Here is a 24,287-nt window from a genome sequence, read left to right on the forward strand (position 1 = left end):
GATAGAAAAGTATAAACCTGTACAACTTTCTTAGAGCATCATCTGGCAATATATAATATGCTGAGGGGGAAAATTATGCACAATAATGTGCACTGCAATAATAAAAAAAGATTAAACAATCTAGTTGTCCATTTAGTTGATGAGTTGATAAATAATATATTCATTACTGAAACAACTAAATACTATGCAGTCATTAAGGCATTGAAAAGGTAGGGCTACCCTCACCTTCAAAAAAATAGGGCTGTATTTATTGGTATAGAAACAATTATAAGATATATAAATGAAATTTTAAATGGTTAAGGCTATTCACTAAAATGCTAATAGTGATTGACACACTTCGTCTTCTAATTAATTCACAAGCAAAAATGTCTATTTTATATAGTCATTTCATAATCAGAATGGAGAAGGCGATGGCACCCACTCCAGTACTCTTGCCTGGAGAATCCCATGGGTGGAGGAGCCTTGCAGGCTGCAGCTAAGAGTTGGACACGACTGAGCAACTTGACCTTCACTTTTTACTTTTATGCATTGGAGAAGGAAATGGCAACCCACTCCAGTGTTCTTGCCTGGAGAATCCCAGGGACGGGGGAGCCTGGTGGGCTGCCATCTATGGGGTCGCACAGAGTCGGACACAACTGAGGTGACTTAGCAGCAGCAGCAGCAGCATAATCAGAAAAGCTAAGAGTATTTCCAGCTTTGGAGAAACAGTAGTTTGGAATTATCAAATTTTGGAAGAAATAAGAAATGTTAACAATGTAACACCTTCATTTTATAACAAGAAAATGAGACCCAAGAAAAGAAAGTTCCTTCCTTGCCTAAGGACACAAAGCCATTCTACAACATCGTCCTGCTTTCCCCTCAAACTGCCTTCTCACACACATGCCAGGCCTCGGTGCTCTGACACGCTGCCTCGCATGTTTTCTCCCACGCCTATCACTAACTTCTGTGATTTTAAGTAAACGAATTAAACTCAAAAACAGTTGTAACTGTTGATCTACAAGGTCTTTAAATCTATGATTCTGTAAGGGAGCAAAATCTGACACCCAAAAATGTCTTTCATTGGTATTTTTTTAGCTTTAATTTTTATTTGCTTAAGTTATGAAAGTATGATGACATATTTATAGGAGACTTGGAAAATACAGAACAAGGTTACATATAATTTCACTATATATTACAATTATTTTTTAAGTGGATAAACTAAGATTTTTATTTGGAATTTCAATACCAAACTCTCAAAAATTAAAAGAATGAATATAGAGAAGTAGAAGGATATAGTAAATCTGAAAAGCTCTGTGAACCAATTCAACGTAACTAAGATTTATACAATTTTCACACAACAGTAGGATACAAATTATATTCAAGTTCCCGTTAATTTTAAACTAGGAGACACTGGAACATACAGAGGGACATAAAACAAGGTGCAAACATTTCATGGTCTAAAGGTATTGAAATCATACACAGTCCTTCTCTTATCACTGTGGAATTATGCTATAAATCAGCATCGAAAGATTTTTTAAAATAACCCACATATTTTCAAGTGCATGTGACATTTACGAAGAAAGTGCTTCAACTTGGCCATCAAAAGCCTCAATAAAGTTAGACTGAAAAAAACACAAAGGGTGACTACAGAGATGAAAGCATTTAAATTAGAAATTAGTATCAAAATGAGAAAGTAATATTCAAGATACTTTAAACAAAACCCCATGTATTTCAAAATTAAATTTCTACTATTAAATGATGGATGTATTTAAGAAGCCATAACAAGAAAAATTAGAAAATACTTGTCTTTTTTCTAATATAAATTTATTTATTTTAATTGGAGGCTAATTACTTTATAATATTATATTGGTTTGGCCATACATTGACATGACTCCGCCACGGGTGTACATGTGTTCCCCATCCTGAACCTCCCTTCCACCTCCCTCCCCATCCCATCCCTCTGGGTCATCCCAGTGCACCAGCCCCAAGCATCCTGTATCATGCATCAAACTTGGACTGGTGATTCGATTCACATATGATAATATACACGTTTCGGTGCCATTCTCCCAAATCATCCCACCCTTGCCCTCTCCCACAGAGTCCAGAAGACTGTTCTATACATCTGTGTCTCTTTTGCTGTCTCGCATACAGGGTTATCGTTACCATCTTTCTAAATTCCATATATATGCGTTTGTATACTGTATTGGTGTTTTTCTTTCTGGCTTACTTCACTCTGTATTATAGGCTCCAGTTTCATCCACCTCATTAGAACTGTTTCAAATGTATTCTTTATAATGGCTGAGTAATACTCCATTGTGTATATGTACCACAGCTTTCTTATCCATTTGTTTGCTGATGGACATCTAGGTTGCTTCCGTGTCCTGGCTATTATAAACAGTGCTGCAATGAACACTGGGGTACCCATGTCTCTTTCAATTCTGATTTCCTTGGTGTGTATGCCCAGCAATGGGATTGCTGGGTTGTATGGCATTTTTATAGAATAAAAATGAAAAGAGAATTTACCAGAATCTGTTGCATGCAGCTGAAGTTGATCAATGCAATTAAATACCATGCAGAGTCTTGAAGAAAGTATGAAAACAAATAATGGACACTGGCATAAAATTTTGTGAAATTTGAAGAAAATCTGTATTTAGTTATTAATACTGTATCACTTGTTAATTTCCTGTTCATTTGTTTTACAACATACTACAAAATGTCTTTCTTTGGCATACAGATTATTTTAGACCAATTATTTTTAAGAAAGAGGAAGACTCAAGAAGTGTTTCTTTTTACCTCTCCTTTAACTGCCTGAAAGAATTTAGATAAAGGGTCTGGTCTAGGAAGAGCACTATCAACACAGAGATCTACAAAATATATGGAGTAGGTTTGGCAGGAGGAACTCAGCAGGGCCTACAGATCAAAGTCCTCTCTGGGTCCCATTGTCCCTGCATGGCACAGCAAACACCTATTTACCCAACATTTGCTCTCCCATCTTCCTGTAATTTTTTTTTGCTCCCCTTTTAAGTACCAAACCTTTAGCCTCTTCACCTCTGAAATGCCATATAAACCTCAACTGCCTAAGTTGTTCTGGGGTCTCATTTTCCTGATGAAGACCTTGTATGTACATAATTAAATTTGATATCCTTCTTCTTTTAAAATCCTTACATCAGCTAGAAGAACATTAACAGGGAAATTTTTTCCTTCCCCAACAGAATCCAAGACTCCACAGTTGCTGAAAGCAGTAAAATCCACATTAATGAATTCCTAGTCTAATATTTGAATATAAACATAAGATACAAGATTGCTTACCAAGATATCTAATCTCCAAATTTATAAACCATAAACAGAATTTTTACATTTTTATAATAAATATGATACCACAATGTAAAGCAGTTCTTTACAGGGCCAAGTCTTAGACCAATGTCTTTAGACACACTTGCAAGGTCACTGAACATAAACATCAAGAACTGAATTGTGCTAGAAGAGATGTGAAATATAAACATATATACACTTTTAATGCTACTTCTATTAGTTTTTCTATAAATCATCACTCATAAAGTTGAACCTGAAATGCAAATTTACTCTCTTTTCCGGTAGCAAATACAGCCACACTTCTGCAAAATCAATGATACCAAAAATGCAGTCTTCAGTTCAGTTCAGTCACTCAGTCGTGTCTGACTCTTTGTGACCCCATGAATCGCAGCATGCCAGGCCTCCCTGTCCATCACCAACTCCCAGAGTTCACTCAGACTCACGTCCATCGAGTCAGTGATGCCATCCAGCCATCTCATCCTCGGTCGTCCCCTTCTTCTCCTGCCCCCAATCCCTCCCAGCATCAGAGTCTTTTCCAATGAGTCAACTCTTCTCATGAGGTGGCCAAAGTACTGGAGTTTCAGCTTTAGCATCATTCCTTCCAAAGAAATCCCAGGGCTGATCTTCAGAATGGACTGGTTGGATCTCCTTGCAGTCCAAGGGACTCTCAAGAGTCTTCTCCAACATCACAGTTCAAAAGCATCAATTCTTCGGCACTCAGCTTTCTTCACAGTCCAGCTCTCACATCCATACGTGACTACTGGAAAAACCATAGCCTTGACTAGACGGACCTTTGTTGGCAAAGTAATGTCTCTGCTTTTGAAATCTTTTTAATCTGCACAATAATTGTCTTTACTGTCATTAAGTCCTTTGACTTTAGCCCCTTTAAACAAGTCTCTCCTAACTTACAATGTACCCAATAATGTACTGGAGGAAGTCAGGATACATGGATCCTTACCATGAAAATATCTTGCCCAAGCTGTTTAATAAGACTCCTTAGGCTTCAGTTCTAGGCTTCCAAGGTGACATAGTGGTAAAGAATCCACCTGCCAATGCAGGAGATGCAAGAGATGTGGGTTTGATCCCTGGGTTGGGAAGATCCCCTGGAAAGGAAATGGCAACCTACTCCAATATTCTTGCCTGGAAGATTCCATGGACAAAGGAGCTACAGTCCATAGAGTCACAAAGAGTTAAACACAACTGAGCACCTACACGCACACAGACTTCAGTTTCCATCATCTTCAAACTTAAGAGTTTTAGAAGTAATTCTAGTGCCTTTTGCAGCAGTACTAAAATTACAGAATTCCATTAAATTCAGAACTATCAATACATCAATCTTCCGGTCTATTCCAAAAAACTCTTTTTCACGAACAGCTTGCCGATGAGGGATGAAGAAGAAACAATGCCCCCCATAAGAAAATCCTTATTTTTTAAACACACATGGTTATAAAGTCTTAATTTAAAACTTTCATTCTTCTTACTGTCAAATCAAATATCTATAACTTTTTCCAAACTCTCAAAACCTGTCACTTAACAGTATAGTGAGAACATATTCAAACTGCATCCTTAATGTAATATTCAGGTGTACAATGAATTAAATTTCTTATTCAATCTCTTTGTAAAACTATAGCAAAACACTGCAAAACAAAATCATGAGGTAATATTTCTCAGAAGAAAAAGAACAAAATTTCCAAATATAATTTTACTTTCTAAGGTGAGTTTAAAGCTGTTTTATAATGTAAGAGCTTTCTTATTTTTAAATAATCTATGTTTCTGAAATGATCATTATGCAGCTAAAGTATTTCCTATTTATATTTTTAAATAAATATATATACAAATATACATGCTAACCAATCATTAAATGTCCTTAACTTGAGTCTTATTTACATACATAAAATAAACTGTGATTGAATAATATGAAAGTGCTGGGTATATTTTCTCCAAATTCTGCAAAAAGAATCAAATCCCTTAAATGTGTTCCTGACTAAATATCTCACATTTCTAATTAAATATTTTTCAAAAAGCTATCATTTCTCACAGCCTTCTCAACTTTTCTTCATTTGTGCCTGTGGATTTTTTGAAGAAATTATATTTCCCTAGAGATTAACTCAGGAAAAAACAAAGAGAGTCAACAATGCCTCTCAGTTTTTATATTTCTTTCAAATATTATCACTGTGCTTAATAAAACTAAATATTTAAGATCAATGCTAGGTAAAGCAAGTTTATAGACTGACAATAAACCTGTATACACTATGGAAGTTCTGAAGTCATGAGCAATTCCAGTCACAGCTGAGCCACTCTGTGACTGAATTATCAATCAGAACACTTCATTCCTTAATCTTTCTAAGTTTCTACCACTGTCTTTCACAACTTCAATACACATAAGCATATTTCTAAGCTCCAGATTGGACCTTAAGCACAGACAGAAACATTTCAAGATAAATCCTCAGAATTTCCTGTGACCTCTAGATGAACACGATCAATCAATATATAATGTCAGATTTGAAAAATGCTAGTCATTATCAATACTTTCCAATTCAATTCTTCCTTCCCTCTTTTTCTTCTATTCCTTGTCGCTTCTTCCCACTAACAGTAACACAAAAAGAGTTGAAAGTCTTAATGCCTATAAGAAAACTCATTTATGTCCACAACTTCCAAAGCACAGTATGGAACAAATTGTTTTTTTAAGGTTAATTAAAAACAATATCCTTATGTTTCACAAATACAGACTTCTATGTAAAGGAGTCATTCATCTTGAAATGATTAAGTAAAATTTAACAGTCTCAATTTTTCAGAACAAGAAATAAGGAGTCTTCTCATTGAAACACAAGATAATGAAGCTACTAGTCCAGTTTCAGCTAGCACACAGGCTGAAAGTAAAAGTATCCTACTACTGTATGAGGCACAAGCAAATGCAAGCTCTCTGGGCTTCTCTATACCACCCAGATGACAATAATCTGAAGTGAACGAATTTGACTCTTCCTCTGCAGCATCAAATATTTACTTAAAATACCTTTTAATTCAGAGGCAAAATAGTTCTTTATAAGTACAGCATGGAAAAATTAGACCTTTGCCTCTCAGAAAGGTAGTACACAAAAGGTACAAAGATCCACTATTTAACATTATTTAAAATAATTCCAAGCAATTTTACAGACATTCCTAAAAGTACTCATATTAATAAGATTAGCAGTATAGTTTATGGTATAGTATAGTATAGTTTATGGAACAATGTTTTTTCCAGTTTCTTTGAAATAAACTGGTCCAAGAGGTAGAGAACTAAACTGTATTCTTACCCTGTCATAACTGTTCACACTTCTATCTTCTAGAAGAGAGTGCTCTTTAACCACCTAAGTAAAGAATTGAACAAGTGCTAATTTTAAGCTGGTAACTACATGTAGTTATCACCTTCATGTCAAATTATGGGCACTTAAGTAAATTATATCAAAGCATCTAGAAGTTATTAAGTATTTTCACTGAAAACTGGCTCAGTGTTCCTATATACAGAAATGGCCTCAGAAGCCATTCCCTAAGGTTCTCCAGAACAGCAGTTATATTCCATGGTAGTTTCATATATTCAAGGCCTAGAGCTACAAGAACAGTGTTAAGGGGAAGGCAGCCAAATTCTCGTCAGGATTCCTATCCAAAGCTGGCATGCCTCCCCTGTAATTTGCTTCTGCTGAAAGTGACACATATAGGGACACCAAATTCACTCAAGCCTATAGACAGTGACCTAAACAATCATGCAGTACTTTAGTCATAAAAATAAACTACTGGCACTTAAGTGAATTATATAAAAATAATATTATTACTAAATAATAAAGGGACTGCTGCTGCTGCTGCTGCTGCCAAGTCGCTTCAGTCGTGTCCGACTCTGTGCGACCCCATAGACGGCAGCCCACCAGGCTCCCCCGTCCCTGGGATTCTCCAGGCAAGAACACTGGAGTGGGTTGCCATTTCCCTCTCCAATGCATGAAAGTGAAAAGTGAAAGGAAGTCGCTCAGTCGTGTCCGACTCTTTGCGACCCCATGGACTGCAGCCCACCAGGCTCCTCTGTCTGTGGGATTTTCCAGGCAAGAGTACTGGAGTAGGGTGCCATTGCCTTCGTCTCCCTTTTAATCAGTTGTGAAATAAAACATCTACTGCTAAATATGTTAAGGAAAGAATTTGGCTCTAAACAGCGATAAATGCAAATGTGTGATTTCAGGGAGAGTTACAGATTTCAGAAAAGACCCAGAAATCCTTGGAATAAGGGCAGTGAGAATTTACAGCTTCATTTACAAGAATGAAGCAGAAGACACAGGGATAAGAACACAACATCCACCATCAAGCAACACAAAGTTTTCTATGCTCAGTTTCCTCATCTGTAAAGTAGAGATAACATGTGTGCCTATATACCTCATCAGATTATTGTGAAGATTAAAATAATGCAGGCAAGGAACTTCATATGGTGCTGGGTAAACATTAAAGAATAGTAACTAATTGTACTTCTACTACTATTAGAACCTTAGGTATTCTACACTGAGAGGTTAAAGGGCCAATTAAAAGTAAATTTAATCTAGACAAATATCATGTGATTTCACTTACACGTGGAAACCAAAAAAACAAAGTAAATGAATGAAAAAAACAAAACAAAAACAGACTCATAGACACAGAGAACAAACCAGTGGTTGCCAGAGGGAAGAGGAGTAGGAGACTGGGCGAATAGATCAAGGAGATTAAGAGGCTCAAACGTCCAGTCATGAAATAAGGAAGTCATAAGGAAGTAATACATAGCATAGAGAATATAGTCAATAATACTGTAATAATTGTGTACAGTGACCGATGTTACTAGCTTATCGTGATCATTTCATAATGTATTTAAACATCAAATCATTATGTTGCATACCTGAAGCTAATACAATGTTGTATGTCAACTATATTTTAACTTAAAGAAAAAGTAAATTTATCTAGCCATCCTCTAGAACAGGGGTAGGCAAACAAAAGCCTGCTAGATAAATGAGTTCTTTTGTTTGGCATGAAAGCTAAAGATGGATTTTACCTTTCCAAATGGTGGGAAAAAATTAAAAGAATAATATTCTGTGTCATATAAAAATTTCATGAAATTCAAATTTAAGTGTCAATGACTAAAGTTTTATTGGCAGACAGTCATTTTTATTCATTCACATATTTTCTACTCTGTTTTCATACTACAATGGCAGAATTCAGTTGCAACAGAACCAAGGTGGCCAATAAAGACAAAAAATTTAATATCTGAACCTTTTACAGTCTATCAACCTTGGTCTAGAATCTAGACTTAGAGCAACTATTTAACTAAAAAGTTAACAAGTGTATGCTTTCCTTTCATAGCTAACTTGACAGATTTTCAGGTAGTTTTTTGAAAGTAACAGTCTAAATCTGCAAGCATTAAAAATTCTGTTTAAGGCAATGCTTCCCATATTGTCATCTTCACATCACGACATTTCTATTTACCAGAGAAAGTTACAAACAAAATCACCCTAAATATGACTATTTTTAAGCTCTAATACCACTACTGGTATATAATAATAAACAGAATGTGAAAAGATCACCTTACTATGAATATATTTACTAAGACAATTAAGAATTAAGCACTGGAATCAATGGTAAAGTTAAATGCCAAAAGGAATTGAACACTAAGTTGCAGCCACTGCCACCAATTCTCCAAGCTGACTCATCACCTTTGGGGAAAAAGAAAGGTTGAAATAAAGGGAGATATCTGAAAATTACTAAAAGATGCAAAGTGGAAAAAATGCAATTATATGATGAAGAAGAAACAGAATTCTGAAAAAAGAGCAGGACATGCTTAAACTACATACAAGTAGTACACACATAAAAAGCAAAACAAGTAGAGGATACTTATAGGAAATAGAAGGCAAGGAATCGCTTGACTACAATATAAGAAGGAAACTATGAATTCAAAATCTGTCAATCACTCTCTCCCTCTCCTTTATTTCCCCAAAGGTCTTGTTTGATTCTGAGAAAACTTTCTGGGGAAAATGTTGTCAGACTTTATTAAGTATCAGTGAAGAAAAGTGCTCCAGAGATAAACAACATGTGAAATATTAAAGGAGAAAAAAAAACAGAAACTGTAGTTGAAGAACTTACACACCCTGACAAGAAAGGTAAACCTGCAAAACAATTAAATTACTAAGAAAATTACAAAGTATCATATAAATCAAGTAGATGATGATCCTTTTGGCAAAAAGAAAGGAAGGTAAAGGAATCCATACTCCAGCTTGTGAAGGAAGACTGCAGATTGGAGTTTAAGGAGAATTTGAAATATCAAGAAGGGAAATTGGAACAGAAATCAAACAGGGATGAGCAAAAAAGTGGATAAGCAGCATTAACAACAAATTTATGATTTATCAGGTAGTAGTAAAACCATAAGTGTGTTCCATCTCGAGCAATTGTGCTATTTTCTATAGTAATCGAGCATTAGAGATGACAGACTTCAGTACAGAAACTGTCAAAGCTGACAGAGCAAAAAGTCAACATGATTAAAAGACTTTCCCGTACATTACCAGGGGTGAGAACAAAATTACTGACAACAAATTTCTATATGCATAAAGGAAAATGAAGCTTGGAACCTGCCAAATAAGGAAAATAGGTAAAAACTGGGAGACTAGTCTTATTACAGTCAAAAATAAAATACGAGTATTCCAGAGGCATGTGAATTAGAGGAATGTATTTCTGGGTCATTTCATTTCAGTATTCTTATGATTTAATGATTATGGATATATAGACAATGTTAGAATGAAAAAGTCAAGTCTAAATACATTTTGTACTCTCTTAAGACACAGAAAAAGAACTTTCCCAACAAATTACTATCATATAAAGACTATCAGTTCAGTTCAGTCGCTCAGTCATGTCCGACTCTTTGCGACCCCATGAATCGCAGCATGCCAGGCCTCCCTGTCCATCACCAACTCCCAGGGTTCACTCAGACTCACGTCCATCAAGTCAGCGATGCCATCCAGCCATCTCATCCTCTGTCGTCCCCTTCTCCTCCTGCCCCTAATCCCTCCCAGCATCAGAGTCTTTTCCAATGAGTCAACTCTTCGCATGAGGTGGCCAAAGTACTAGAGTTTCAGCTTTAGCATATGAAGACTATGGTCAAGAATCAAATCCAGAAACAATATATTTGAAGTCTTACCCAGCGGAAGTCAAGTTATCATTTCAAGATCCCAAAAATGTTCAAAAGGCTTAGAAATTACAAAAACATCTAAAATATTCTTTAAATGTTATGCAAATATCCACACTGAAATTTACATAAGAAGATGGTGCTTCGGTAGGCCATACACACGCACACGCATACAGGTGTTACAGCATTAAATGACTAGATAACATCAGAATATAGAATTTCCAGTTCAGTCAGAGTTGGTTGACTCATAGTTCAAATACAATTGGTTGTATCATGTCAACGAAGTAGAGGCACAGACTGACAATGATATTGTCTCACTATATAAATCTATCATTTAACTGAGATTTTGGTTGTGAACCTACTTTCTAGCCTGATTAATAGCTTAGGAAAGAAAACAGCTCAGATTTCATTTGTCTCCACATAGTTTCAACTATTTATATGCTTTTGCAAAATTAAGTACTTACTAATATCATCTTCATGATAAATGACAGAGTGAAACGGCAGAGTTCGGTCTTTAATATATCTCTCTGCTGGTTCAACATAAAATGTGCCACCATGAGTCTGAATGAATCCTTCAAATCTTCCATCAATAACAGACCCATGGCTAAAACTTCCTTCTTCACCTATTAATGAAAGCAACAAACTCTTAACAAATTCAAATTGCACATGAATGTTAAATTTATTCTCCTTTAAAAAGCCATTCTTATGTATTGAAAAAAACCTAAATACAAATTTACCAGAGAAATTAATTCTCACATGAAATACATCAACCTAAATGTGAACAACTAGAACCTAGTAAATATATATATTTTATATATATATGTATAAACAATGAAATATGGAACATCTGTCTTGCCGACAATCAAATTCCCAGCACCTAGCTCAGAGCCTGGCATGCATGCAACAGTCACTGAATAAATGACTGCTAAATAAACTTTGAAAGAGACAAGCAGCTCTTTGTTAAAATACAAGTATAAAATTCATACTTTTAAAATAAAGACATTAAAGTATATTTCAAATTTCTGCTCTAATTGTCATAAAAAAAAAAGTTCTTTCCCACCTAATATATTCTGCATGAGCGTTTTGGCTTCCTTAGCATATCTGGGTTTTAGAAATACATTTTCAAAATAAAAGAGTGTTAAATATTTTGGAAGTATACCACTAATTCTTTTTAAGATACTGTAAGTTTGTGATAGTGTCTCATCAATGATACTTCTTTAGGGAAAGAAAATAATAAAAAAGAAAGTAGTTTTGGTTTTTAATACAGTCACAAAACATCAAATGATAGAGGTGGGAAGTAGGGGGGATCTATAAAGTTTAATTTACCATTTAAAATTTTCTCACTAAAACAAAGCTGAGGTCTAGCTTTTATTTTCTGACTTTGTATGGCTTTCTCTTTTATTCACCATAATGTATTATAACTTTCTCATATACTAACAATTAAAAGTTATTATGAATATACACAAACACAACTAAAAAAAAATTCTCAACATCAGGGGTTTTTTTCCCCCAATTTCTAAGTTGTAGATTAGCACTAATTAGTTGACTTTAATCATAGACTGAAGCTGAGTCCAAGACATTTGCATTTTAAATGATACGATGTTTATCTATAATTTTGTCATACGCGTCTCGACTATCACCTAGCAAAATAAAGGGAGGGACTACTAAGTTACTTATCCAGCAAGATAAACTATCAAGAAAATAATAAAAAAAACTATAACATTAGAAATCTTGATCAATGGAGAAACACTTTACTTTTCTATTACACAATTATAACAGTAAAAAAAACCTTTAAATTTATTAACTGTGCTCAATCTACAAATGAGAAATTTTAAGTACAAAAAAACCTCATTTATGCTCATTAAAAAAAAAAAATCTTTCTCAAAGTGTTTAATTTTTCAAGTTAAGATTTGAGGGGAAATCTCTCTACTATGGAAAAATGAAATTTAACTTTCAGTTAACTTTAATAACTCTTAATAAATGAGGATCATCTTGAGTATTTACTAATGTACAGAGTTATAATACCATGATATTTTGTCCATAATACCCCCAGAAGACTTTGATTTTTTAGCTTTTTTACAACTTCCATAAATTGTTCTGTTCTTCCTTCATTACTAAGCTGATAAATGTAGTTTTCCATTGAACTAGTAACTGTGCCTTCATCTCCCTAATATCTTTTAAAATCTGGTATAGCAAGAGAAGTTGTTAGAATTGTGAACAAAAAGCAAACAGATTCTGAGGACAGAAGGCCTTCAGAGGACTTTCCTATGAAAGACTCTGCACATTATTTTTGGCTGTTAAGATCATTGTACAGTTTCATTGTAGACTTCTCTTATAAAACACAGTTAAGTTACTGTTAATTTCTTTCTTGGAAAATTAGAAAAATTATATAAATCATTAAAATTTTTTAAAAATGTAGCAATTTGGAGGTAATGAGAGAATCAAAACTTCATACCTTTTAAAAGCCAGACACTACATAATTCAATATTAAGCATATATGTAACAATTGATCCAAGATTTACTTCATCCTTCAAAGACCACTGTTCTTCATGATACACTCAAATCTGCCCAGGATTTATACCATCTTTCTGAAATATTTGCCTACACTTCAAACAACACAAATTTCCTTGTGTAGAAAAAATCAGAGTTCTTTTAAGGTTCAACTTACCATAAATATGTCCAGTGTAAATATGAGAAGTATCATAATCAAGTACTGCATTTGATGTTTCCACCCTAAATTCCTCACTGAAAAGGGAAGTATCCCTCTTCATTCGAAGGTTGAAATGTCTGCAAACAGGGGGGAAAGGAAAAAAATGAAATTAAAAGGATCCCAACTTAAACAATTATTTTTTTAAATAAAGGAAATCTGAAAAATGTGGACTGTTCCACAAAACTTGTCTATTTGGGAAATAACTGACCAATTTTCTCACTAAAATTCTGATCTAAAATTCAACCTACCACTGGTAAAACTCACATACAAATCATCAGTAATCATCTAGGAATATATTAAAAAATAAATGCATATAGGCTGATTCCTACATGGTGAAACAAGATCATTCTGAGGGCAACTAAGGTGCTTGAAGATAAAAACAAGCTTCTTGACTCAATTACTGTTATTCACCACTATCTGTCTTTCCTCTCTAGCGCCATTTTCTCCTCTTATCCACAATTCAGATAATACATACGAAAGTGTCATCTAATTAGATACTTAACATCTCTCAGAAAAGTAAGTACGCATGCTCTTTCCTATAGACACGTACAGAAAGAGACACACACATACATACACACAGAGAAAATGTTTCAAATCCTTTATTTTTCCCTGGGGCACCTTATTCTAGTTCTTTTTAGATCTTTCTCAGTTCAGTTTGGAGACTCCAACACAAAGAACCATGATAGCTGAAATACTCATTCTAACTGTCCTCTATAAAAGAAAAGACCAAAATACTAAAATAAAATTAAGTGAAGAAATCTCAGGTTTTAGAATCAAACTCAGAATCAAAATCTTAAGCCTAAACTTACTAGTCCAGTATTCCTAACCACCAAATAAAGATAACACATTCTGTTTTCTGGAACCATTCTAAGGATTAGGGATTATAATCTATGAAAAAATAAACTCATTAACACGGTACTTGGCACAAAGGAGATGTAAAGGATAACAAATTAGCTATCACTAGTAAACTTTTAGAACTAAATCAACTGCCATAACTTTCATAATCAACTAACTAATCAATTTTCATAACTGCCATAAAAGTCTGCATATAACATAATTTCTACTTAATGAATATGAACCCAAGATTTTATTAGCCAACCTCCAAATGTTAATAGGATAAGAAATAATTTGAACTGTGACACACTGCTGGTGAAGGTAAAAAATGGAACAATTTGGAAAATTGGCTGTTATTTATAAAGTTAAACATGCAAAAACCCTATGATCCACAATTCTACACCAAGAGAAATGAAAATATAAAATATATGTCTGCACAAACAACTGGACACAAATGTCCAAAGCAGTTTTATTCAAAATAGCCAAAACCTGGAAATAACCTTAATGTCAATCAGCAAGTAGAGAGAGAAAAGGTTGTGGCTTATTCATATAGTAGCAAACTATTCAACAATAAAATGAGTCAGTTCAGTTCAGTTGTTCAGTCATGTCTGACTCTGCAACCCCATGGACTGCAGCACACCAGGCTTCCCTGTCCAATATCAACTCCTGGAGCTTCCCCAGACCCATGTCCATCAAGTCAGTGATGCCATCCAACCATCTCATCCTCTGTCATTCCCTTCTCCTCCTGCCTTCAATCTTTCCTAGCATCAGGGTATTTTCCAGTGAGTCAGTTCTTCCCATCAGGTGGCCAAAGTATTGGAGTTTCAGGTTCAGCATCAGTCCTTCCAATGAATATGCAGGACTGATTCCCTTTACGAAGAACTGGTTGGATCTCCTTGTGGTCCAAGGGACTCTCAGGAGTCTTCTCCAACAACACATTTCAAAAGCATCAATTCTTCAGCACTCAGCTTTCTTTATGGTCCAAACTCTCACATCCAAACATGACTGCTGGAAAAAACAAAGCTTTGACTAGACTAACCTTTGTCAGCAATGTCTCTGCTTTTTAATATGCTGTCTAGGTTGGTCATAGATTTTCTTCCAAGGAGGAAGCATCTTTTAATTTCATGGCTGCAGTCACCATCTGCAGTGATTTTGGAGCCCAAGAAAATAAAGTCTGTCACCGTTTTCATTGTTTCCCCATCTATTTGCCATGAAATAATGGGACTGGATGCCATGATCTTCATTTTTTGAATGTTGCGCTTTAAGCCAACTTTTTCACTCTCCTCTTTCACTTTCATCAAGAGGCTCTTTAATTCTTATTTACTTTCTGCCATAAGGATAGTGTCATCTGCATATCTGAGATATACAAGGTTGTGTCATCTGCATATCAGCATTATATATTTAATAAAATGATTCAATTCCTAAAAATAGGTACTTTTAACACAAAAGACTGCACATAGTATAATTCCATATATATGTAATTTAACAGGGAAAATCTATCTGTTGTGTCAGAAAGCAGATCAGTGATTACCTGGGATGGAGAGAGACTAAGAGCAAATGGGAATGAAGGAACTTTTTTGCTCTGATGGAAATGTTCCACACCTTGGTTTGAACGGTGGTTCACAAGTACATACATTAATCAAAACTTAAACTATATGCTTGAAATGATAAAACTATACAATAAAGGACAGAGACAGTATGGACCTAACAGAAGCAGAAGATATTAAGAAGAGGTGGCAAGAATACACAGAACTACAGTCCATGGGGTCACGAAGAATCAGACACAACTTCGTGATTAAACAACAAAAATAAAATAGTTTCAGAGCACTTTCACACATATTACTGCACCTCATCCTCACAGTAACCTTGCAAGGGAAGCATGATGATTTTTTTTTGATACTACTGATATCAAATAGTATTGATACAAAATACTATGGAACCATACAGTGAACACAGTGGTTCACTGTGTTCACACAGTCATCCCCTCTGTGACTCAAGTCACAAGACCAGAATTAGGACTAGAGCTCTAGTATTTGGTTGCTGCATCTTCCTTTTGACCGTATCACTAATGCCTCTCAAGCATGTGATAGAAGCAGTCAAGTTAAATATTTGCTGAGTGCTGTAGTGGTTTTAATGTATGTAATATTACCAGTCTTCACCAACAAGTTACCTTTTAAAATCTGAACAAATCCAAGTAAGATATAACTTTATTTGAATTTTACTGAAAATTTTACTTTACACCACCATACAAAGTACCCTTTGATTATTAATGCCTGAGACACTCTTAACACTAAGGCTAAACTCTGCCCCCTTTTACTATGCTTCTTTCAGTAAGTTTAGTTCTTTTTTTGTTATTATAATATAGTGCACTGCCACCAAAGATAAATTTTAGATTTCCTTTGAGGTGGAAGATGCTCTGTATAAGGAACATTTTTTGCACTGGGGATATTTTCCTACTCTTAGGTTTAACCAAAGTGTGCACTGTATGATCAGTAGTATTTTGTATCAATAGTATTTGATATCAATACTATTTGATATCAATAGTATCAATAACTATTTGTATAAATAGTATTTTGTAATCATCCTGATTACAGTAGTTCTATTATCATTCTTTCTACAGTGCCATATAGTAAAGTTATAAATAATGGAGTGAAATTATAGGCAGGCAAAGTCAGCTAACAAATGATAGTCATTTGAAAAAATACATGAAACGGATTTTCCAAATCTCTGGCTTTGAAAATTTCATGCTTTGAAAATGCAGTTGTACCATGTGGTAATAAAAGCTAGTTTTCCCCTCTGAGGCTTTAAAAAAGCACTCTGAATCTAAGCAGTACTAGAGGTAGAAGAACCACCTTCAGTATGGACAACAAAATAAATTAGTATATGATTCTGTAAGTTTCTAGATCATATACCTTCTACACTAATGAGGTACCATTCTATAGATTAGAACAGTTAAGATTATAGAGTAAAAAGAAGTTGTCTTTTCCCTCACATGACTATAGGTTATAGATAGCAAATGGCTCTGACTCTCAGAAGAAACCAGCAATAGTTTAAGATGCATCCCTCAAACTGGTCATAGTATGAGAGCTGGTGCAAAATTGTGATTTTGCATTATTGTGAAATTTTGCCATTTGATATTGGAATACATTCTTAAATAAATGTGGTTATGTTATACATCATTTTAATGGCATTTCTCACTTCATGTTTCTCTGCTAATGACTCACTGTTTGCTGTTTATGTTTATTTTAGATTACAGAAATGACGTTAGACAAAAAGCAAATTCAAGCGATTTTTTTAATCCAGTACAAAATGGGTCGCAAAACAGCAGAGACAACTCACGCAACATCAACATGAGTTTGGCCCAGGAACTGCTAATGAACATACAGTGCAGTGATGATTCAAGAAGTTTTGCAAAGACTAGAGCCTCAAAGATGAAGCTCATAGTGGCCAGCCATCAGAAATTGACGAGCACCAACTGAGAGCCATCAGTGAAGGTGATCCTCTTACAACTACATGAGAAATTGCCGAAGAACTCAACCTCAACCATCCTATGGTCATTTGGCATTTGAAGCAAATTGGAAAGGTGAAAAGGCTAGGTTACTGGGTGCCTCATGAGTGAAGTGAAGACGCTCAGTCGTGTCAGACTCTCTGCGACCCCACAGACTGTAGCCTACCAGGCTCCTCCATCCGTGAGATTTTCCAGGCAAGAATACTGGAGTAGGTTGCCATTTCCTTCTCCAACATGAGCTGACTGCAACTCAAAAGTTTTGAAGTGTTGTCTTCTTTTATTCTACACAACAACGACAAACCATTTCTTGATTAGACTGTGATGTGCAATGAAAAGTGGATCGTTTACAACCATCAGTGATGACCAGCTCAGTAGCTGGACCAAGCAAAAGCTCCAAAGCACTTCTCAAAGCTAAACTTGCACCAAAAAAAGTCACAGTCTCTGGTAGTCTGCTGCCAGTCTGATCCACTACAGCTTTCTGAATCCTGATGAAACCACTGCATCTGAGAAATATGCTCAGCAAATCGATGAGATGCACCAAAAACTGCAACACCTGCAGCCAGCATTGGTCAACAGAAAGGGCCCAATTCTTCTCCACGACAATGCCCAACCAACACGTCGCACAACCAACATTTCAAAAGTTGAACAAACTGGCCTACGAAGTTTTGCCTCATCCACCATATTCACCTGATCTCTCACCAATCCACTACCACTTCTTCAAGCATCTTGACAACTTTTGCAGGGCAAACGCTTCCACAACCAGCAGAAAGCAGAAAATGCTTTCCAAGAGATTGTCAAATCCCGAGACATGGACTTGTATGCTACAGGAATAAACAAACTTACTTCTTTTTTGCAAAACTGTGTTGATTGTAATGGCTATTTTGATTAATAAAAATGTGTTTGAGCCTAGTTATAATGATTTAAAATTCATGGTCCAAAACCGCAATTACTTTTGTACCAAACTAATAGGACAAAAAAGCCTCAGCTAATGAAGTACCTTGTTAACTGGGAAAGAAATCTGAGAGCAAAAGCTTTGCTTCCAAGTATGTTAGAGTGATCTGGCAGTCCCAGAGAGGTCTACTGTGTCTAAACGGGACAGGTTTGTCACAGGCCTGGAGAAGGACTCCTAGAAATAAAACAAGACTTAACACGCCTTCCTTAGAAAATAGATCACTTGGGCTGAAGTGGTATATAGAGGGGGTAGGAAACAGAACATAGCATACAGAAGAGATCAAAATCTTTGTTCAATTAATGAAGACCTGGGCAGCCTGCAAGTTATTCTTTATGTGACAAACACTGTCTAAAACATTTCCATGAATATATTTCTTCAAACTAGAATATTCCCTGTGCCCGTTGTGGGAAGTGAGAGGAAGGAAGGGGACTTGTCGTCCTGCTGCACATTCTCATTCTCTCAAATCTCTCCTCCTAAAAGATAAAACTTGCCATCTCCTCCCCCATGCTCCTCAAGGATTCTACTCCCATACACATTTTTCTGCCTTTGTTACCTTTCCACATCCAGGGCGGCCTGAAGATTCAAACCCCTCCTCCAAGCCCCACTCCCGGGCTCTTCTCATTCAACTGCAACCACGCAAGCAGTTCAGGTCTCCTTTTATTTGGGTAAGTGGGGTCTACACCGAATTCTTATCCTCAGCCTCCCTCCAACTTAAGATAACGTTTCTGATGAAAAAGAGCTACTGCCATTCTGCTATAGGAAACTGTTTAACAGCTTTTTGATTTTGCATTGCTGATAATATCAACTTCTAAAAGAAAAGGAACACAATGATGAGAACTACTCGAGATTTAATACTGATAAACTGTGAATAACTGGTTGATGATGCAGTAACAAGAACTTAAAAAGACAACACCATCACCTTATCATCATGGAGTTTGTTAAAACAAGAAATAAGTAAAAGCCTAAGAGAGAAAGTAAGTTCTAAGTTCAGCCACTTATGCTCATGTCCGACTCTTTAAGACCCCATGGACTGCAGCACAACAGGCCTCCCTGTCCATCACCAATTCCCAGAGCTTGCTCAAACTCATGTCCATCAAGTCGGTGATGCCATCCAACCATCTCATCCTCTGACATCTCTTTCTCTTCCCGCCTTCAATCTTTCCCAGCATCAGGGTCTTTTCCAAGGAGTTAGTCCTTCTCATCCGATGGACAAAGTATTGGAGCTTCAGCTTCAACATCAATCCTTCCAATGAACACTAAGGACTGATCTCCTTTAGGATGGACTGGTTGGATCTCCTTGCAGTCCAAGGACTCTCAATAGTCTTCTCCAACACCACAGTTCAAAAGCATCAATTCTTCGACACTCAGCATTTTTTATAGTCCAACTTTCACATCCATACATGACCACTGGAAAAACCATAGATTTCACTAGATGAACGTTTGTAGCAAAGGTTTTAATAAAGCAGATTTTTAAACATTCACAGGGAGTATGAGTAAAATCTCCTATTTGGAGACTTAAAATATATACACGTGAAGCTGAATGACTAACCATGTCTCCAAAATGTCATCCAAGTTGGACAGAGCAACCTCTGAAGTCTCTAAGATAAAAAATGTGAAAGGCTCACTGAGTTTAATAACAGGTATGAGCAAGCTACTGCTGCAAGCAAAACATTAAAAAGTTGGAGGAGTCATGTCAGAACAATTTTATTATGGACAATTAAAATGTGTTTGTATTTTTTACATACGGGGGAAAACTAGCAAAGCTATACTCAAAAAATGACCAGGTCCTTGCATTCAATCACCATAGAATTAGTAGAGATGGTTTTTCAAAGATACTGGCCCAATATACTCTTTTAACCAAAATGCACAAAGATACACTGGTTATTATCATGAATCATTAGAAATTCAAACAAAAAAATGTCACTTCTTTACCATTATACCTGACTATGAAGTCCCCATATTTGAATTACTTTGAATAACTAGATCAGTGAGGCCAAACAAAACTAGAGAAATTCAAAGAAGGATCACTAACGTGGACTAGGAATACTGGTAATGTTTCTCAAGATGAAAGCAGAAAGCAGCAATTAGCCACTCCCTTCCTCAAAACGCTTTTCCCCCTGGCTTCTAGGTATCATGCACTCAGGTTTCCTACTTCTCTAGCCACTCTTTAGTTTTCACACCGCCTCCTCCACTTAAAACTTAAAATATTGGCATTCAGCAGCACTTCAGCAACTGGGCCCACTTCATAAACGTCACATAACATGTTCAAAACTAAACTTCTGACTTCCCCTCAAAACTTATAGCTGTTCCAGTATCCTATCTCAGTAAATGGCTCCAGCAGTCACTTAGCTGCTCAAACTAGAAAAAGTCATCCTCGACTCCTCTTAGGACCTCACTATATATCAACCATGCCCAATAAATTCTCCCTTCAAAATATCTCTCACATTTATCCACTCTCCTTCATCATCTCTGCTGCTGCTGCTGCTGTTAAGTCACTTCAGTCGTGTCCAATTCTGTGTGACCCAATCATCTCTAGTACCATCCTAATCCAGGATACCACTTCTCATGTTCAGTTCAGTTCAGTTCACTTCAGTCGCTCAGTTGTGTCTGACTCTTTGCGACCCCATGAATTGCAGCACGCCAGGCCTCCCTGTCCATCACCAACTCCCAGAGTTCACTCAGATTCACGTTCACTGAGTCAGTGATGCCATCCAGCCATCTCATCCTCTGTCGTCCCCTTCTCCTCCTGCTCCCAATCCCTCCCAGCATCAGAGTCTTTTCCAATGAGTCAACTCTTCGCATGAGGTGGCCAAAGTACTGGAGTTTCAGCTTTAGCATCATTCCTTCCAAAGAAATCCCAGGGTTGATCTCCTTCAGAATGGACTGGTTGGATCTCCTTGCAGTCCAAGGGACTCTCAAGAGTCTTCTCCAACACCACAGTTCAAAAGCATCAATTCTTCGGCGCTCAGCCTTCTTCACAGTCCAACTCTTACATCCATACATGACCACTTCCCATGAGGATGTCTTAATGCCTTTAATGTTACTCCTTTCCAAACTATTCTTCATCTGCAGCCAGACCAGACTTTTTTACCTCATAAAGTTACCTACCATTAAAAATATTCCATAGCTAAGTAAAAAAAACTATCACCATGACTTACATATACTCTCAAAGATGTGGCTTCTGCTTATGTCAGCCTAATTAGAAACCATTCTCCCAGTCAAATAAATAAGCTAACTCTACACCTAAAGCAACTAGAAAAGGAAGAATTGGAGAACCCCAGAGTTAGTAGAAGGAAAGAAATCTTAAAAATTAGGGCAGAAATAAATGCAAAAGAAACAAAAGAGACCATAGCAAAAATCAACAAAGCCAAAAGCTGGTTCTTTGAAAGGATAAATAAAATTGACAAACTATTAGCCAGACTCATCAAAAAGCAAAGAGAGAAAAATCAAATCAATAAAATTAGAAATGAAAATGGAGAGATCACAACAGACAACACAGAAATACAAAGGCTCATAAGAGACTATTATCAGCAATTATATGCCAATAAAATGGACAACGTGGAAGAAATGGACAAATTGTTAGAAAAGTACAATATTCCAAAACTGAACCAGGAAGAAATAGAAAATCTTAACAGACCCACCACAAGCACGGAAATTGAAACTGTAATCAGAAATCTTCCAGCAAACAAAAGCCCAGGTCCAGACGGCTTCACAGCTGAATTCTACCAAAAATTTACAGAAGAGCTAACACCTATCCTCCTCAAACTCTTCCAGAAAATTGCAGAGGAAGGTAAACTTCCAAACTCATTCTATGAGGCCACCATCACCCTAATACCAAAACCTGACAAAGATACTACAAAATAGGAAAACTACAGGCCAATATCACTGATGAACATAGATGCAAACATCCTCAACAAAATTCTAGCAATCAGAATCCAACAACACATTAAAAAGATCATAAACCATGACCTAGTGGGCTTTCTCCCAGGGATGCAAGGATTCTTCAATATCCGCAAATCAATCGATGTAATTCACCACATTAACAAATTGAAAAATAAAAACCATATGATTATCTCAATAGATGCAAAGAAGGCCTTTGACAAAATTCAACATCCATTTATGATAAAAACTCTCCAGAAAGCAGGAATAGAAGGAACATACCTCAACATAATAAAAGCTATATATGACAAACCCACAGTAAACATTATCCTCAATGGTGAAAAATTGAAAGCATTTCCCCTAAAGTCAGGAACAAGACAAGGGTGCCCACTTTCACTGCTACTATTCAACATAGCTCTGGAAGTTTTGGCCACAGCAATCAGAGCAGAAAAAGAAATAAAAGGAATCCAAATTGAAAAAGAAGAAGTAAAACTCTCATTGTTTGCAGATGACATGATCCTCTACATAGAAAACCCTAAAGACTCCACCAGAAAATTACTAGAGCTAATCAATGAATATAGTAAAGTTGCAGGATATAAAATCAACACACAGAAATCCCTTGCATTCCTATACACTAATAATGAGAAAGTAGAAAGAGAAATTAAGGAAACAATTCCATTCACCACTGCAACGAAAAGAATAAAATACTTAGGAATATATCTACCTAAAGAAACTAAAGACCTATATATAGAAAACTATAAAACACTGATGAAAGAAATCAAAGAGGACACTAATAGATGGAGAAATATACCATGTTCATGGATCGGAAGAATCAATATAGTGAAAATGAGTATACTACCCAAAGCAATTTACAAATTCAATGCAATCCCTATCAAGCTACCAGCCATATTTTTCACAGAACTAGAACAAATAATTTCAAGATCTGTATGGAAATACAAAAAACCTCGAATAGCCAAAGCAATCTTGAGAAAGAAGAATGGAAATGGAGTAATCAACTTGCCTGACTTCAGGCTCTACTACAAAGCCACAGTCATCGAGACAGTATGGTACTGGCACAAAGACAGACATATAGATCAATGGAACAAAATAGAAAGCCCAGAGATAAATCCACACACATATGGACAACTTATCTTTGACAAAGGAGGCAAGAATATACAATGGAGTAAAGGCAATCTCTTTAACAAGTGGTGCTGGGAAAACTGGTCAACCACTTGTAAAAGAATGAAACTAGATCACTTTCTAACACCGCACATGAAAATAAACTCAAAATGGATTAAAGATCTAAATGTAAGACCAGAAACTATAAAACTCCTAGAGGAGAACATAGGCAAAACGCTCTCCGACATAAATCACAGCAGGATCCTCTATGATCCACCTCCCAGAATACTGGAAATAAAAGCAAAAATAAACAAATGGGATCTAATTAAACTTAAAAGCTTCTGCACAACAAAGGAAAATATAAGCAAGGTGAAAAGACAGCCTTCTGAATGGGAGAAAATAACAGCATATGAAGCAACTGACAAACAACTAATCTCAAAAATATACAAGCAACTTATGCAGCTCAATTCCAGAAAAATAAACGACCCAATCAAAAAATGGGCCAAAGAACTAAATAGACATTTCTCCAAAGAAGACATACGGATGGCTAACAAACACATGAGAAGATGCTCAACATCACTCATTATTAGAGAAATGCAAATCAAAACCACAATGAGGTACCATCTCACGCCAGTCAGAATGTCTGCGATCCAAAAATCTGCAAGCAATAAATGCTGGAGAGCATGTGGAGAAAAGGGAACCCTCCTACACTGTTGGTGGGAATGCAAACTAGTATAGCCACTATGGAAAACAGCGTGGAGATTCCTTAAAAAATTGCAAATAGAACTGCCATATGACCCAGCAATCCCACTGCTGGGCATACACACCGAGGAAA

At 36.1% G+C, this 24,287-nt stretch overlaps 1 protein-coding gene across 1 annotated transcript in view; it reads right to left on the reverse strand.

The window, feature by feature from the left end:
* ADAM10 (ADAM metallopeptidase domain 10) overlaps positions 1 to 24,287 on the reverse strand; it is a 144,957-nt gene that overhangs the window by 64,174 nt on the left and 56,496 nt on the right. The window contains exons 5-6 of the mRNA XM_068992556.1: positions 13,119 to 13,237; positions 10,915 to 11,073 (exon numbers count right to left, since the gene is read on the reverse strand). Coding sequence (XP_068848657.1) covers positions 10,915 to 11,073; positions 13,119 to 13,237 — 278 coding nt within the window. The remainder of the gene's footprint in view (positions 1 to 10,914; positions 11,074 to 13,118; positions 13,238 to 24,287) is intronic.

This window comes from Capricornis sumatraensis, chromosome 2 (assembly GCF_032405125.1).
Source record: "Capricornis sumatraensis isolate serow.1 chromosome 2, serow.2, whole genome shotgun sequence".
NCBI classification, from domain to species: domain Eukaryota; kingdom Metazoa; phylum Chordata; class Mammalia; order Artiodactyla; family Bovidae; genus Capricornis; species Capricornis sumatraensis.